Source organism: Denticeps clupeoides, chromosome 2 (assembly GCF_900700375.1).
Source record: "Denticeps clupeoides chromosome 2, fDenClu1.1, whole genome shotgun sequence".
Lineage (NCBI taxonomy): Eukaryota > Metazoa > Chordata > Actinopteri > Clupeiformes > Denticipitidae > Denticeps > Denticeps clupeoides.
The window spans coordinates 19797145-19815514 of record NC_041708.1 but is presented as its reverse complement, the minus strand read 5'-3'; the positions used below and the strand labels follow the sequence as shown (position 1 = coordinate 19815514).

General features: G+C 39.5%; 1 protein-coding gene across 1 annotated transcript in view; it reads left to right on the top strand.

Moving 5' to 3' along the window:
* The window catches only part of sorl1 (sortilin-related receptor, L(DLR class) A repeats containing), a 51225-nt gene that overhangs the window by 19226 nt on the left and 13629 nt on the right, over window positions 1-18370 (top strand). Inside the window, exons 9-27 of the mRNA XM_028966593.1 lie at window positions 103-295; window positions 976-1093; window positions 3984-4057; window positions 4602-4690; window positions 4996-5174; window positions 7095-7281; window positions 7371-7499; window positions 7663-7748; window positions 8322-8494; window positions 8661-8792; window positions 9156-9247; window positions 9447-9693; window positions 9822-9960; window positions 12218-12391; window positions 13317-13430; window positions 13519-13641; window positions 13725-13844; window positions 15661-15780; window positions 16406-16516. Of these exons, the coding sequence (XP_028822426.1) occupies window positions 103-295; window positions 976-1093; window positions 3984-4057; window positions 4602-4690; window positions 4996-5174; window positions 7095-7281; window positions 7371-7499; window positions 7663-7748; window positions 8322-8494; window positions 8661-8792; window positions 9156-9247; window positions 9447-9693; window positions 9822-9960; window positions 12218-12391; window positions 13317-13430; window positions 13519-13641; window positions 13725-13844; window positions 15661-15780; window positions 16406-16516 (2600 nt within the window). The remainder of the gene's footprint in view (window positions 1-102; window positions 296-975; window positions 1094-3983; window positions 4058-4601; window positions 4691-4995; window positions 5175-7094; window positions 7282-7370; window positions 7500-7662; window positions 7749-8321; window positions 8495-8660; window positions 8793-9155; window positions 9248-9446; window positions 9694-9821; window positions 9961-12217; window positions 12392-13316; window positions 13431-13518; window positions 13642-13724; window positions 13845-15660; window positions 15781-16405; window positions 16517-18370) is intronic.

The following is an 18370-nucleotide window of genomic DNA, read 5'->3' as shown; positions in this document are numbered from 1 at the left end:
AGGTTCCTGCACATGCATAGCTGCTTGTAATGACTTTGATCTTTGCGGCCGTGTGCACAAGTGTGCATGTGTCTTTTTGACATGTAGGCATGCTGTGTGCAGGTACTTTGCGAACGAGCCTTTTGCTGATCTGCATCGGGTAGAAGGGCTTCGGGGCGTGTTCGTAGCCACGCTGGTCAACGGTTCCGTAAGCGAGGAGAACATGCGCTCCGTAATCACCTTTGACAAGGGGGGCACCTGGCAGCTGCTACAGCCACCTGCCGCAGACAGTCTTGGGGGGGTACTTAACTGCCAGGTATGCACACACACATACACAATATGATTACATGGCACCTAAAGAACATTGCTGTGATTTGTCTATCTAAAACCACATTACAATCACATTAAATAACAGTTCATACACACAAAGATAATGTGATTGGTAGTAAAACTACTCGTGCATGTATACATTAATCTGGTCCCAAACTATTGGGGGTGCTCTCCCTATCTGGTAATAGGTCAACAGAGAAAAAATACACATCTATCTATAATTAATGTTCATATGGTATCTTTCCGATAATGTATTATATAATTAATGTATTCCTTGTCATGGTCACGTTTAAGCATCAGAAATCTTGGTAGAGAGTTCATGCATAAACCATGTATAGTGTACTCCAGATCAGCAAACATCAACCACTGGGCTACCACTGGCCACACAAAATAATTGTTATGGACCGTCGTAGTCTGCAGAGTGTTTTTTTTTCTTGTCTCACAGTTTTGATGCCCAATAATTAGGCCCTCAAGCCTGTTTTAACTGAAAGTTGTATTTATTATGCACTTTATTATGCACTTTATTATGCGGTCCGTGGCACAGCGAAGGTTGCAAATACCACATATGTGCTTGGCCTGTGTGTGTATATTCTAGAGGTGTATTGTATGTTGCTGTAATGTAGTGTTGTAATGAAGTGTGTGTGTGTATATTTGCATTTTGTTCAGATTTCCCAGGGTTGTTCGCTGCACCTCTCTCAGCGCTGGAGTCAGCTGCTCAACATTCAGCTACGGCGAATGCCCATCTTGTCCAAAGAATCAGCACCTGGACTCATCATGGCTACAGGTAATGCTCTTGTGATACAGCGGTGTATTTCCCTGCCCACTGGCTGCCCACTGCTCACTAAAGTAATGGGTTAAATGCAGAGCACGTGCTTGCGTATAACAAACACTTTCACTTTCTTCTCTTATTCTTCAGTTGATCAAATCGCATTAGATCAATCTGTACACATTCTAATGCAAATACAAGGAACACTATGAGCTCATTTGTGTGAATATTACCTGAATTTCAACAGGCTAGTGCTCACACCAAATCAGCCACTTGACTTATTCTCTTGACATGTGCATGTTTCACAAAGTGTGGATATTATATCAGGCCTTTTCACAGTCAAATAAGTATTTAACAGTTCCTCGAACTCTTGGCTGTAGTTCCCTTATTTTGGCACAGCAGGAGGTAGGCGTGATATTTCCTCTAGGAATTTGTATTTTGGGGAAAAAATTTGACACCTGTTTCAAAGTAGGGTGTAAATTGCTATGCAAGGAACTACCAGTGATGTAAATGTACATTGATTGGCCAATCTGAAACAATCATTTTATTAAACAAATGCATTGTGATACAATAGTGTCGTGTTCTGCATTTGAGATAATGCCTTTTTAGAAAATGAATTGTGTTTTTGATTAGCTTTTTTTAGACTTTTATTAGACTACTGGTCTAATCCTTGTATATATACTTCAGGGTATTTAACGTCTGGTAAACGTCTGGTTTCAACTGTACATGAGTCAATTAATTTCTTCTTATTTTTTTCTTATTGTCTGTCATTAAATCAGACCTTTTAAATAAAACCTTTCCCTAACCTTTTTGGTTTTAGGTCCGTTAGAATTACCAAAAATGTTTTTGTTTGATTAAAGTCTGAAGCTTAGTCAAACATATTAGTCAAACAAGATTACTATGACTTTAGCCACTTTAGGAAAGGCTAAATGATAATGTTCTGCAATGTACTGCTTCCTTGTGCTACCATCATGGGGAAATCAAAAGAAATCAGCCAAGTTATCAGGAGAGAATTGCTGACCTCTACAAGTCTGATTCATCCATGGATACAATTTCAAAATGCCTGAAGTGCCACTTTAAACTGAAAAAAGACCTTAATTTTTGTCATGCGGTCTAATGAAACTAAAATTGAACTGTCTTAATGACCATGGTTAAATTTGGAGGAAAAGGGACAATTATGTAACCCTCCAAGTTTTGATGTATGGGGCAAGCAGCATTATGTTGTGTCAGTGGCCACAAATTGTCTCTACCGAGTGAACCCTAGAGTACTGGCAAATTAGTTATATTTTGGAATGGCCATCTCAAAGCCCTGATCTCAATCCCAGAAAATAAAATTTGTGGGCAGAGCTGTAAAGATGTGTGTGAGCAAGGCGACCTACAGAGCTGGCTCAGTTACATCGGTTCTGTTAGGAGGAATGGGACAAGGACAGTGTTTGACCCAAGTGAAACAGTTTAAGTAGCCTAGTTGGGGGCGGACTGTCCCTCTAACTACTGATAGTAAGTCGCTCTGGATAAGGGTGTCTGTTAAATGCTGTAAATGTAAAAAAAAAATTAGACTTTGAAGAAATAATAAAATATCTGCTGACTAAAAACAGGAAAAGTTAGAAAACAAAGTTTATGTGTCTTTTAAGAAAGTGTATGTGGTTTCAACTATATGTCCAAATCAGCTTTATGTGTTATTTGTGTTGGTGTTTGAAAGCTTTATCACACGCGTTTTACTCGATCTATAAAGATATACTGTGTTTTAAGCTGGATTTTTTAAATCTGTTCATTACATAAATAAAAGGACCACTAGATCAAGACTTGTTAAATATTTAGAAAAGCTGTTGCTATTTTATACTTGCAGTTTGCAACTTGGGAGGTAACCAGTGTCGGCAACTTGAATTTGTGTGGTGTTGTGATCACCCTTCATCCCAACATCTGTTTTCTGTTCTCTTTATAGAATGATGAGGGGCACAAAATGAATTAAATGTCTTCTTTTTTTGCTGGATTTGTTTAATTTAACTCCAAAGTAAAAAGGAACATGAATGTGTCTATGTTGAGTTGAAGTTAGTTTGGGGACAGACAAGGCCTCTTTCAAATGTCTTTCTGATTAAACTTTCTGCGGGCTCTAGTGTCTCTCTGTTTTTCTACCAGTGCTTCAATGCTGGTAGTCAGAGGCAGTTTCATTTCATTCGCTGATTATAATGTAAGCTGTGGAAAGCGTTGCTGTTATATGTACTAAAAATTGGCCCATGTGATTCCACAGCAAGTCTAACAAAAAGAGGCCTGTTTTCACTCACTATGCTGCATTGTCACGCACCATCAACAAACCTACTTTAAAATGCAGTTTACAACATTTTAAAATACAATGGTATTGGTTAAGGTTCAACTGTTTTTTATTTATTGTGAAGTGAATATGAAACAATACAAAATGATTTTGGAATTTTACACAAAGGTATGTAAGCTTCTGACTTTGAAGAAAAATAAAAATTCTATAATTATTCCGATATTAATTAAATATAAATGGTTTTGGTTATTCTAACTGACCTAAAACCAGAAAGGTTATGTCTGATTTAATGGTGTATGTAAACATCTGGTTTCAACTGTACATTTTTCTCATAGATTTTTCTCCCCTGCATGTATACGAGGGTAAGAACAGTATACCGATAAAACGGTCAAGTCGAATTATATTTATGGCCGTAATTAATTTTTTTAATAGCTTGTCTGTCTGACTACTTGGCCAGCATTGTGTTGGCATCATTAGTAATGTTCATTGGGGTTTACTCCTTCCTTACACATGAGGGTGCCACAGAGGAATGTTGTCTGTGGGTTATTGTCAACATTGTTTGTGTCTGTGTGTAACACTCGATTTGCAATAGTTGTAAGATATGCCAGTACGAGATGTAAACTGTCATTTTTTTTGCAGGTTCTGTTGGGAAGAGTTTGGCCAACAAGCCCAATGTTTACATTTCCAGCAGTGCTGGCGCACGGTGGAGGGAGGTAGGAACAGTAATATTCCTGCGTGTTTTAAATCTAGCATAACAAAAAAATCTGCAGATATTTCAAATTAAGTACAGTTCAAGTACATTTTATTTAATAATCAGTAAAACAGATACATACATAGTACCCATGTTCCCAATGTCTCTTTCTAACAAACAGGAAGAATCACAATTTATTCCTTTATCAATGTACCCCAGTAGCAAAAACACTGATTGTTGGTGTTATGAGACCCCCCTCCCCCCATTGCATATCAAAAAGCCTGATCCCCCATTGTATGAAGCTTTTCTTTGGGGTTTTGAGGAGTTTGATGGAGAAGGAATGAATGGAGTGTAAGCTTATTTGAGGAGTGAGGAGTTCCTTGGTATGTGGGGGTATTCTTTAAACACCGTGGTGGGTGAGGAGAGAGACCTTATATTGAATACAGAGAGAGACAGGCAGCCAGTGAATGGTTTTGAGACTGGGTGGGATATGATTGAATTTTCGTACCCTTAATAGGTTAGACGAAGTTAGTGGAAACTTTACTCTGCTTGTTATCTGGGTGTAGGCTCTAGCTGGACCACACTTCTATACCTGGGGAGACCACGGTGGCGTCTTGATGGCCATCTCACAGGGGGGAGCCACCACCACCCTCAAGTGAGTGCTCCTTCACATGCTGTATTAGTAAAGGTGATAACAAGATTATAATATTCTTGGAAACATTATCTTAGTTAAAGGTTTATTAGCACTTATTTACACCACTAGTCAAAGTTTGGACACCCCTACTCATTTACGGGTCTTGCATCTTTTTACATTAAAAAAAAAAAAAAGACACACGTGAGGTTATTTAAATTTTTTTTTTACCAGGATATATATACTTAGCTTTCTCCTGGTATAAAAATGCTAAATATTTGACACAATGTATGCCTCTATTCTCATGCCCCTATTCTGCTGTCCTCCAGGTTCAGCACTAATGAGGGGGAGACATGGTCAGAGTTCCAGTTCTCAAAGCGAGAGGTGTTTGTGTACCAGCTGCTTACTGAGCCTGGAGAGAAAAGCACCATTTTTACCGTCTTTGGATCCTATGCAGACGAGAAACACAGCTGGCTCATCTTGCAACTCAACGCCAGTGATGTGCTAGGTGGCAACATTCACACAGATACACACAAAAGCACATACTTTCTAAACATCTAAACAATTAAAAAGTAACTTTGGCAGCAGAAAAAGAATAACCAGAAATCCCAAACAAAATGGAGCAAAATACTTAAGTATTTTACTTTAGGGCCACAGCAATTGATTATTTTAATGATTATTGAGTTGATTACAACAGTAAAACCCCTCAAAACATACCCCAGTAAATCAGCAGATCAAGTTTTAATTGATCAATTTAAACAGATGAACTAGTTACCATCTAGTGTATTTAGCATGCCATGTGGTGTTCTGACATTTAAAGGAAGGGCTTTTATGAAATCCAAAAACATAAGAATTAAAATTTGACTTATAGTAAAATAAAAGAAAGTATTTTCTGCAGTCATGATGTTATGGTCATGCAATGAGTTTTTTTAAAAGAACTGAGTAAATGTTTTTTCTTCATGTGTATGTCCCTTTATCCCTTGCCCCTCTCTATTATCCAATTTTTCCATTTTGCACTCCATACATATCACAGGGTAGAACAGAGCTGTAAACAAAGGGTTAAACAACGCTTTCATGCAGCTATTTTGCACTGAAGATTTTTTTTGTAATGAAATTAATTTATTTGCTTATTGAACAGCGTAAGCCCTATGCTATATAAAAACATGTAGTTTAAGACTCTTCGGACTTACTTGCTTACATTTATACATCATTTATGCATTGCAGAACCTGCGCATATAGTATAGAACAACATACAGCAGTAATGACCTGTAAATTACAGAACAGTCAGCCTGCCTTCCACACCATATGTCTGCATTTGCAGAACAGCCTGCAAGGCCTAGAGAAGTTTGCAATTTGTGTTTTGTTGCCAATCTCTTTTGGCAGCAGGTCTCAGTTTTAGAAGAAACATAAAGCTCAAAGTGTAAACAGTCCACAGACCACAAGACAAGCAAATATCTGCTGTGAAAGAAATAGTGCAAGCTGGCATACAATTTCATGTATGCCATTTATTCACTATAACAATTTGTTAAACAGTTTAAACTCTTAGTTCATTCTTGGATGGGTGATGCCATTATTTAGTTTGATTTTGAAGAACCATAATTGCTTTTTGTGAAAAATACAGAGATTTTATTATTAACAACACTCAGTTCTTAGGTTCGGTTACCAGTCACCTTGGGCCTGTGTTCATAGTGGTATACTCCACAGTTCAATTTAAGGACCATAACTATATATAATTTATACAAATGATATTAACACTAATTAAGCGTTGATTAAGGCATCACTAATCAATAAATAGAATCCATCCTTGGAGCAGAAATAATTTTAAAAATGATTTAATTTTATGAAGCTGATTACAAGATAGATATTGCAGTTAAAATATAAGTATGATTTTATATATTATATTTTTAAATATAACCAGGTATTTGCAGTCAAGGGATGTTTCTAATATTCTTTTGTAAACCCTCACCTCAAATACTGTCCCCAGGCTTGGTCACCTCATCTTAACTGTATTTTGCTGCTCTAGAAGGTATTCAATGTAGGGCTGCTAGAATGATTCCAGGGGAGGACTTGCAAGTAGAGGTCAAATTCCTCAGTCAAATGAGATCATGAGGTGACATGATCATATTCTATATTTTTCTGACAATGCTAAATGATGCTCATCCAAAACTTATTTAAACATCAGTTGAAACTTTGGGTCTGAGAAAGTGTTTAGTTTATTCCTTCAAATCTGAACTAGACAAGATTTGACCAATTCTTAATAATGAGTTCCCTTCAACTCCCTCCAAGCGAGCTTGATAGACCGAATGGCCTTGTCTTGCTAATGATTCAATCCTTTTTAGCAAAGAGGGCTCTCAACTCTGTTCTCTGTGTGTGTGTGTGTGTGTGTGTGTGTGTGTGTGTGTGTGTGTGTGTGTGTGTGTGTGTTTAGGTGTGCCTTGCTCTGAGGGTGACTATAAGAACTGGTCACCATCTGATGATCTTGGTAACAGCTGTTTACTGGGCAGAGAGATTGTGTTCAAAAGGCGCAGCCCTCATGCGACCTGCTTCAATGGAGAGGACTTTGACCGACCGGTCACGCTGTCCAACTGCTCCTGTACTAGACAGGACTATGAATGGTGTGTAACAAGCACATAAACACACACTTATGTTCACTGGTGTCAAACACAGAGGTGAGTCTTAACCTCGCCCTCTCCCCATTTCTCAGCGATTACGGCTTTAAGTTGAGTGAGGATCTGTCTTTGGAGGTGTGTGTGCCTGACCCAGAGTTTTCAGGGAACCTGTATGCCCCGCCAACACCTTGCCCAGCGGGAACCACCTACCGCCGCAGCAAAGGGTGAGGCTGCTGTCATTCTCACAGCACCCATGATTATATAGAAACATGTTGAAAGAATGAAACAAAGAATATTCAAGAAAAGGGGCAGAATGTGGGAAAGTCTGACCTCCCGGCAGCTAAATTCACCTATATTCACTGTGTCTGTGTGTGTCGTGTGTTTTAGGTACAGGAAAGTCTCTGGTGACAGCTGCAGTGGTGGTGATGTGGAAACTCGGTTGGATGGGGAGATGCTACCTTGCCCAGTCGGAGGTGAGATGCTGCACTCTGCAGCTTGCATTAATTATGTAATGGTGAGATGCTCCTGGTCCAAATTTCATTCGAACCTTTATATACCCAGCTTCAGTTTGGGGTTGGCTTTTGGAAATTACATTACAAACCTCAGGCCTCACTTTTAAAACTCCACAAATCATCATCTCTGGATCATCAGATGTGCATCTGCAGATAAAACAATATCCATGAGGGTGCAAAATTCAGACCCTGACAAGACATCCATTTCAGAATTTATTTTGGGTTAGTGAGTAATGTGTGGAAATTTGATTGCAGCACGTGTAAAGAGATGCACAATTTCTCAACCACAGTGGAAGAGATTTTTTTTTTTTTTTTAAGCACAGCAGTTGACAGATTTGCAGTTTTCAAAAATGCCTAAAAGGAACCGATCTGAAGCAGTAGCTGGGGATCTAATTATTAATGTGAAATATAACTGCATAGTGCTATTCCAAATTATGGCTTAATTAAAATGAAATAACTAGTTCCTTTAGATATGTAGCTTGCCAAACATTGGAGAAAAGTTTGTCATGCTTTTTTTTTGTCTTCCACTCTCAGAGAGCAATGAGTTCATCCTCTATGCGTTACGGCATTCGATTCACCGTTATGACCTTTCCACGGGAACCGACCAATCACTGCCTCTGTCAGGGTTGCGGGAGGCTGTCGCACTCGACTTTGATTATGACAAGAACTGCTTGTACTGGGCTGACATCTCACTTGATACCATTCAGGTCAGACTTTATGACTTATAATAATTTGAATAACTGTATGCTATGTAAAGCTTTATCGCAGTTAAATAAGGTTTAGTAGTGTCTCTTTGAATAGTTCTGCATTACAGAAATTCACAGATTCTGACTACTTTGGCTATACTGAAACTGAAATTCTGTGTTTCCCCAGAGACTTTGTCTGAATGGCGTTTCTGGACAAGAAGTCATTGTGAGGCAAGGCCTTCAGAATGTGGAGGCTCTTAGCTTCGATCCCATCAGTCAGCTTCTGTACTGGGTGGACGCTGGAGCACAAACGATTGAGGTGGGTCATCATAAAAATGAATAAATAAATAAAAGTGAAGTGATCATGTGATACACAGCAACACAGCACACGGGTCACACAGTGAAATGTGTCCTCTGCATTTAACCCATCACCCTGAGTGAGCAGTGGGCAGCCATGACAGGTGCCCAGAGAGCAGTGTGTGGGGACGGTGCTTTGCTCAGTGGCACCTCAGTGGCACCTTGGCGGATCAGGATTCTAACTGCCAACCTTCTGATTACGGGGCCACTTCCTTAACTGCTAGGCCTCCACTGCCATAGCGGAAATATAATACTTCCTAATAATATATATATACAATTGTGTGTGTGTTTATTTTATATATATCCTGATCCCTGCTCTTCACAGGTCTCTAATCCTGATGGAGACCTTAGACGGACACTGTTAAACTCCTCTGTGTTGGAGCACCCACGGGCACTTGCACTGTTGCCAGAGGAGAGGTAGTTAACCATACTTTTATCCCCCAATGTTTACAGAGATACTTTCAGGGATACTTTAAGTATTTAAATTGGTAACATTATTGCAAATTTTGGTCAGGGAGGAAAGTAAAGTAATGAGAACATTGTTTTGCCTACTGTACCTTTTTTCTGATCATAACTCCTCTTTGAGCTGAATTCTTGTCTTCTTTGTTGTGTTCAGTCTGATGTTTTGGACGGACTGGGGCGATCGCGCGGCCGGTGTTTATCGCAGCTGGATGGACGGGTCCAGTGTGAACTGCATCGTGTCCGAGGGCGTGCGCTGGCCAAACGGCATCACAGCAGATGACGGCTGGCTTTACTGGACAGAAGCATATGGTGACCGCATTGAGAAGGCTGACCTCAATGGCCAGCAACGCAGTGTCATCATGGAGGGTCTACCACACCCCTATGCCATTGCCGTGTTTAAGGTAACACTGGAAACACTCAAAATCACTGGAACGAAAAGAACCAAGCCTCACTACATGAAACATTTGGTTATCTTTTGCTTGGAGTAACTACATTCATATTGTATGGCTGTCATTATGTGTAACTGTAGAATGACGTTTACTGGGATGACTGGTCCAGAATGGGAATATTCAAGGCTCCTAAATCCGGTTCAGTGGACAGTGAGCTGTTAGTAGGGCGGTTGACTGGAGTGATGGACCTCAAGATCTTCTACAAGGGCAAAAGCAGAGGTCAGAGCTTTTTATCTAGTTTTTAATTGACATTCTGTATCAATTGTTACATGTACATCTGTCTTAAGTATTAATCAAAAAGTATCAACATGAATGTCTGTTTTCCAGAAATAAAAAAAAATAACAAAACAAAAAAACTTGAACACTTAGGGAGTGAAGTATGGTTACTGCTACATATACAACATATTATTGTCTCAGGTTAAGCAAATCAAAGTCCGGTTATATAGTCTATCCATTTCTTCCAACGTAAAAAAACAAACAAGTCCTTCTTATAGTTCAAATCTGCAGTTAATTTCTCCATCCTGCATATATCCATTGTGATGTCCATCCACATGATCAATGTCAAAGTGCCTTTTTGCCTGCCACTAACTAATACTAAACAAATGTTTGTCTCTCTTTGTCCATCCATCAGGCATGAGTCCAAAAAAAAAAGACTTTGCTTTGCAAGGGCAGGTGGCAAGATTTCTTGTATTGCTTTATATATTTCCTTCCAACATGACAACCATAAAAAAATTATAATGATTTGCATTTATATTTCCACAATTTCGCCAACAGGCTGGGGAGTTACCTTTATAGTGTGATTTTTGATAAGGTGTAATAAAATATCTTATCAGGCCAAACTCCTTCCAACTCTGATATTCCGAGATGTTTTCCCATTCATCTGACGGCTCCATTTCTCCTTCCCTTTCCCACTTTACTTTAAAGTGTCTCGGCTGCAGGTAGCGATGAAAATCCTGTGACTCTAGAGCATATTTCTCTTTAATCTGTTCAAAACTAAGGAGTGTATTATCCTTTATTATCTTGCATAGAGCGGTTACTCCTTTATTTGTCCATTCCTTAAATCCTGTATCTAATTTATTTGGGACAAACTGTGTGTTGTATGCACACCATTTAAGGGCCACAATATCCTCTTCTATTTTGTATTCTGTTTTTACTGTTTTCCGTATTTTAAGTGTCAACTTTAACCATGGGTTTTCTGTATTTTTCATGAATTCTTGCAGTCTACTATCGGCTATAAGTGCTTGAATGGGGATTGATCTCAGACCCTCAGACCCTACACCAATACGTCATAGGTCTCAATTGTGCTGCCCAGTAATAATCTCTGAGGGATGGAAGTCCCCATCCCCCTTTTGCTTTGGTCAAACTTTTCTTGAACTGAAACTTAAGTATGGAATTAAATTCCATCTTTCTATATCCTCTTTAATTTTCTTTTGTATCGGTAAATAATTCGGTATTACAGCTGTTTATTTATTCCATTTCCCATGCTAAATCATATTTATTCCTAATTTCATCTGGTGGTCTATAATTGTATTTAAGCAGTTTTATTTATGTTATCCTGATAGTCTGCCAAAGTATTCAAACGATATCATTAATTTGGGTAGGGAATTTGTTGGTTGACCCAGAAAAATCAAAATATCTTCTGTGTAGCAGGCCAATTTGTGCTCTTTATCCTAGATGTTTATGCCTATTATTTCTTTGTTTTGTCTTATATATTGGGTTAACGGTTCTGAATACAATGCAAATAAGAGTGGTAAACATGCACAGCCTTGCCTTGTGCCCCTTTCCAATGTAATACTATTAGATAAGCTGCCATTTACCTTAATTCTAGCATTAGGCTTATTATATAATGCTTGTATTGTTTTAATTATGGTCTTGAGTAGGCAAAATTTATGTAAAACTTGATAAAGAAAACATCAATTCACTGATTCAAAGGCCATTTCTGCATCAATACTTTGTAGTGTCCGTCCGTGTAGTGTAATTTGTAGTGTCCGTCGTATGTTATCTTGCGTTTGACACTCTAAAGCCTGTTTGGTCATTATGTATCAAATTGGGTAAAAAATGTGTCTAGCCACAATAGATGTAAATAGACTATAATATATATTGAGGACCGATATAGGTCTATATGATCCACATTTATCTTTAATTTCTTTTGGAATAGCAGATATTATTGCTTCCTTCCAACTGGATGGTGTTTGTGCTTTCTTTAGAGCCCAGTTCAAAGTAGGGAGATTTACTGGTATTAGCTAACACTGGTAATTCCAGAGAGTCCAAAAAATGATCCATTTCAGTTATGTTGCCTCCTGTCTTGTAAAGAGTCTTGTAAAATGTTTCAAAGACTCCTAAAATTTCATTTAGTTTAATTTTTGCTATTTTGGTCACTGGATCTTTGATTTTATGAATTGTGGTCTGTAGTCTTTCATTTCAGTTTGATCATTGAGACTTCTTTTTCTTTCCCGCCTCTCTTAACCTACCAAAGGGCATAATGTATGTGACGAGCATCCATGCCCACTGCTGTGCCTGCCTCAACCTGAACGTCACCATATCTGTGTGTGCCCGGATGGAGTCAGCACCACCACCCTGCCTTCGGGCGAATCTCAGTGCAAGTGTCCAGCAGGGTACCAGCTTCTAAACAACACCTGTATCAAGATAGGTCAGTCATACAAGGTCATGCTGTAAAGACATCAGCTTCAGCAGCCAGCTGCTTCTCTTTCAATCTTTTTAATTGCAATGGCAGAGGTGTACATTTCAGGTTCAGAAAGTAAAAATATAGACCATAGAACAGTATTTACATTACATTTACATATACGGCATTTATCAGACGCCCTTATCCAGAGCGACTTACAATCAGTAGTTACAGGGACAGTCCCACTGGAGCAACTTAGGGTTAAGTGTGTTCCTCGGAGACACAATGGTAGTAAATGGGATTTGATCCTGGGTGTTCTGGTTCATAGGCGAGTGTGTTACACACTAGGCTACTACCACCCTACAGTACTACTAACACACAACAACTTACTTGAAACAAACTGCTCTATTTTCAAAGCACTAGTGCATGGTCAAGAATAAATAAATGAATGATCTTTATGTTGAAGAGACGTTACTGTCATTAAATTAATCCATAATAGCTGTAACTACTTAAGCATTGGCTTTTTTTAACAATGAGCCAATCTAAATTTATGGCATATCCCAGACACCCTTATCCAGAGCGACTTACATTCAGTGGTTACTGATTGGGGTTAATTGTCTTGCTCAGGGACACAATCGTAGTAAGTGGGGTGTGAACCTGTGACTTTGTGGTCTTCTGGTTCATAGGCGAGTGTCTTATCCACTAGGCTACTATCAACTCTGTGACCCCAAGATGCTGTCTTCTTCCGTTTACCTCCGTTTTCTGTCCTCATAATAAAAGTATTCACCATGCCATCCACACACATCACAAAATCGGTGTGTAATCATCTCAGGACCATGCCCACTATCCAACTGAACATTCAGATATGTGCCATGTCTTACATAATGCCTTGAAAATATACCCCAAGATGCTGGACTGAGTTTTTACTCCTCTGTGTTTGTGTGATGTCCAGAGCACACCTGCTTGCCAAACCAGTACCGCTGCTCCAATGGGAAGTGCATCAGTAGCATCTGGATGTGTGACAGTGATAATGACTGTGGCGATATGAGTGACGAGACGGAGTGTCGTGAGTCCCACAACACAGAACTGTGCAAGACTGACAACAACTGTGTCTCTATGCAAGATATATTCAGTCCCTCTCCTTGCTCTCTCAGCTACCACTGTGTGTGACCCAGCTGTGCAGTTCCACTGTGTCACCTCTGGCTCCTGCATCCCTCTGGCTTTTAAGTGTGACCATGAGGACGACTGCGGAGACAACAGCGATGAAGAACACTGTGGTAATGCACAGTCTTTATTGAAGTGTTATGTTTTCTTGTGTGATACATAAGGACAGTCACAGCGTGTTTATGTGTTGATACAGAAGCTCACAAATGTGGTTCAGGAGAGTTCACATGCGCAAGAGGGGTGTGTATCCGTGAAGCTTGGCGGTGTGACGGTGATAATGACTGTCGAGATTGGTCTGATGAGGGTAACTGCACAGGTGAGTAACTGCACTGCTCATTCCCTCTTGTGCTGGGCTCCAATTGTCCTAATTGTCATCTAGTTTTATCAATGGTGCAACTAAAAAAAACCTGGGGTAATGCGCCCCACCTTTCAGGGGGGAAAAGTCTCCAAGTCTCCCTGTGGTTCGAGCAACAGACACATATGTATTACGCCCAATCACAGATCGTGAAGGGCAGGGCCTGTCTCTGATTGGCTGTGGTCCAGATATTCCTGTATGTTTGAAATTTTGTGTGCTGCGGCCTGACAGAGAGAGGTGAGTAACCTAGACAGAGTGGATGTAGCCGCGGATGTAGCCACGGCCTTAAAAGTTAGACCGGAGCACAACAAGTACAGCTTTTTAAAAGCCCGAACCCGACATTATTGTGGTGGTGGATGCCGGCCAACATGATTCGAGTGTGTTTCAAGTCATTTATACAGTCAAAGTTTTTACACAACTCAGACTGGATGTGCAACAAAACGTAATCACCAGAAGCTTGCCTCCGTTTTACCTCCTCAGCATACATTTTCGTGCTAACCAAAACGAATCAATCGTTCAAATGTTGAAAACGCACATTACATGCAGCTATAAATGAGGCACGCTGTCTTTCAGCAACAGGCAGCAGCAAACAGATCATCAGGTCAGGGCTGGTATTAGCCTGTTTGATGCCATAAGTGAACCTTAAATACTGCTCAGCATGCAGCAATACTACTTATTTTACATGGAAATGTCCGTATTCTTCATAAATCTATGTGCACATGAGCAAATTTTTCAGGTCAGTTTCAGAGTGAAAAATGTTTTGGGCCAGACAGGTATTAGTTAATACTATTTCCACACATCCTATTTTATCCTAAACAAGTGAGTTTTCACTGGCCAAGAACTTTAAAACTGTGGTGCCATTCATAAATCCAATGCACGTTCCCATGTGAAATTTTCAGTGAAAACAATGTTGGGCCAGACAGGTAACACTTAATATCATTTTTAATAGTTTTGAGTGGGCACAGAGATAATCACCATATACAGATTTAAAATGCTATTTATTTCTGAAACAGAATATACGTGTATTGCAACCTGCTGAGCAGAATTTAAGGTGGAACTGAAAATTCGAATAAAGAACTAACTTCAAAGTCATTGTGAACTCTAAATTCTACCACACCCACATATGTGGGACGTGAGCGAGAGGTCCTTGGTGTGTCTGCTTGCTGACTGGTGCTCATGCAATCATGATGTCAGGGCAGCATGGGTGCGCATGTGCAAAGAAAAAATTGGTCACTGGCAACCTAGTCTATGGATACTGAACTGACACAGTATGTAGCAGATTGTGAATGTTATGTAAAATCAAATTAAATAATAAGATAAGAGAAAAGACTCAGTGAGGCATATAGTTAAAGACAGGAATACAATAAGATAGACTTAAATAACAAGCATATAGAATAGTATTACACATATATACAAATCACTTTATTTTAAAAGTCTATATATTTGGCAGATGTCAAGCATACATTTTTTTGTTAGTGCATTTTTATTTTATTATTATTATAACAATAGCTCAAGGAGCAACATGTTAATGCATTTTCTAAAGATTTTAGTTCTGTTTTTTAATTAAGTTGGAAATGAATGCTTTTCTTTTCTTTTTATGCAATTCATCTATTAATAAAACAATAAATAACCGACAATAAATAGATTATTCAAATAAAAACCTTGACCATCTCAAAAATGCAATACTTATGTATCTGTCTTAGACATGAAATTGATGACAGTTGTGCTTTTGAACTGTGCGTCATTCTTTTTCTCTCTCCTCTCCACCATGTGCCAGTGGGCTACCATACGTGTGAGAGCGGTAGTTTTCGTTGCCACACAGGTCACTGCATCCCTCAGCGCTGGGTGTGTGACGGGGATGATGATTGTCAGGATGGATCGGATGAGGAGCACTGTGGTAAATTCAGTTTAAGAATTATAATTTAATTAAGATTTTTTGCCTGAAATAATCAGTTAAATAATCTAGATCAATAATAGCCAGTACAAAGCAAAGTATTTAAAGAAGTCCTTGTAGAGCCATTAGTGCCATCTGAATTGTAATATCCTTTCTTGTTAAGCATTAGCAGTAGGACTGGTGGAAGTAGCCAAATTGGTAACACACTCGCCTATGAACCAGAAGGCCCAGGTTGAAATCACACTTACTACCATTGTGTCCCTGAGCAAGACAATTAAACCTAAGTTGCTCCAGGGGGACTGTCCCTGTAAGTCGCTCTGGATTTTTATAGTAACCTGCCTTCTGTCATCTCTTAAACCAAAAAATGTTGACAGGCTGGTTTTTATAGTAAAAAGGTGTTTTACCTAAAATAATGAATAATCATTATTAATTTTCTTGTTTACATTATTGATTAAAAATAATCCTGATTATCATTTTGGCCATAATCGTGCAGCCCTAATTGGAAGACTGTCTTAATATTAGATGTACAATTGATACACTGTCAACGTTCTCACAAAGAAAAAAACAAATGTGTGTTTTCCGTTTTTTAAATGAAGATGTCTTAAGTGTTCATTTATGATTGACACAGAGGGTGACAGCTGTAATGGCTTCCTGTGTTCCAACGGTTCCTGCCTGCCCTCCAGTGCTCACTGCAATGGCGTTGAAGACTGCCCAGGTGGCGCTGATGAGCAGCATTGTGGTCAGTCTTTCCTTCCTATTCTGTTCTCTCAGTCCAGGGGAATCTTGGAGTAAAACTAGATTTATTTTGACACGGTTCTTTATTTTTTCTGCAGAAATAAAATAAGTTCACTTCAGCTAAACTTTACTTGCCTTTTTTTCTTTTTATTGTCGAGCATTGGATTGCAGTTTACTTTGAATTAGAATTCAATCCAGAGCTACAGTTACTTTGCAGAAACATCAGGGGGTGTACTTTTTTATTGTTGTCTTGCTGGAAGATACCACATTTGTCATGGATGACCACCTCAGTGACATAAAAAAACATGGCAGATTTGTGATGTAAGGACTGGTAATATGAGCAAAACTATTAATGTTGGCCTTATAATTGGCTGATTATTACAATAATTGCTATACACAGCAGTTCTTATTTCTTTCAGTCCACTTTTGCTGGTTCTGACCACTACAGACCAGAGAAATTCCTATAGATGCAGTTTTGGAGATGCTGTGACCAAGATGTCTGTACATCACAATTTGGCACTTGTTAAAGTCACCCAAATCACCTGTCACTAGGGCAGTGGTGTCCTAGCTGTTAAGGAAGCAGCCCCATTATCAGAATATTGCCACTGAGATGCCACTGAGCAAACCCCACTTGGCTTAAAAGTAGAGGACACATTTTGTTGTGTTACACGTGTGCTGTGATGCAGTGCATGCAGTGATGACAATACCTTCACTTTCACAATGTTTATATAGTGCTTTCTTCAGTCTCACTGTTAGCTATTATTATTATTAGTAGTAGTAGTAGTATTAGTATCTCTAGAAGTATTATGTACCTTTAATGTAAATACATTTACTTTCTATAACAGGGGTGGTTAAACTTTTAGCTCAGGGGCCACATTGACCAATATTTGACAAACGGGTCGGGCCAGCACCAGATGAATACATCAGAATCCGACATAAAAAAGGCATTACAGTGTTAATATTTACACAATCAGAAAGTCATGGACGGATCTCCTTCACTGCAAACAGCTGCAACCTTCCTTTTGTACTTCGTGATCACACTGGAATAAAATGTTTGAGATATGTGCATTTTGTGTATCTGAAGTGTGCATGTTTAATGATTTGATCCTTTTCTTTATATCTCATAGTACAAAGCAATGAAAATGCATGAATGAAATACAACCTCTTCCCATCACATAATAATATGAGCAGTGGGCAGCCACGAAAGGTGCCCGGGGAGCAGTGTGTGGCGATGGTACTTTGCGCAGTAGCACCTTCTGGTTTCGGATCCGCTTCCTTAACCGCTAGACCACCCCTGCCCCACAGTGAATATTGCCAAAGGACTAAGGAGATTGTTAAGGAGAATAAAACAAGTGTACCCCTTTGTTCAGGCAGCCACTTAAAAACAGGAGTACTGAAGCAGCTGGGTGCATCACTGGCAGCGCAGGAGATCTGGCCTTGACTGGTGTGGTCTGACTTTCTGCATTACTGGTTGGATCCTGACAGTTCAACTTTTTATTTATTATGAAGCGCACAGGACTGAGATAATTTGAATCATTAGAAGTGCGAGTGTTTAGAACCCCGCTTTCAGACGGAAGGCTGTTTCAACCTATGAAAATGCGCCATGAACCTAGAGATTTTTGGCCCTGACTGCTTGCCATACATGGCCACTCATTTACTGCACAAGCCAGTGTAAAAAACTGGCAGGTTCGTGCGAAGATCTGCGCTTAATGCGCCACGTGATAGGAAAGGGTCAAACTAATGTGCGGGGCAGTGGTGACCTAGTGGTTAAGGAAGCGGCCCCGTAATCAGAAGGTTGCTGGTTCGAATCCCGATCTGCCAAGGTACCACTAAGGTGCCACTGAGCAAAGCACCGTCC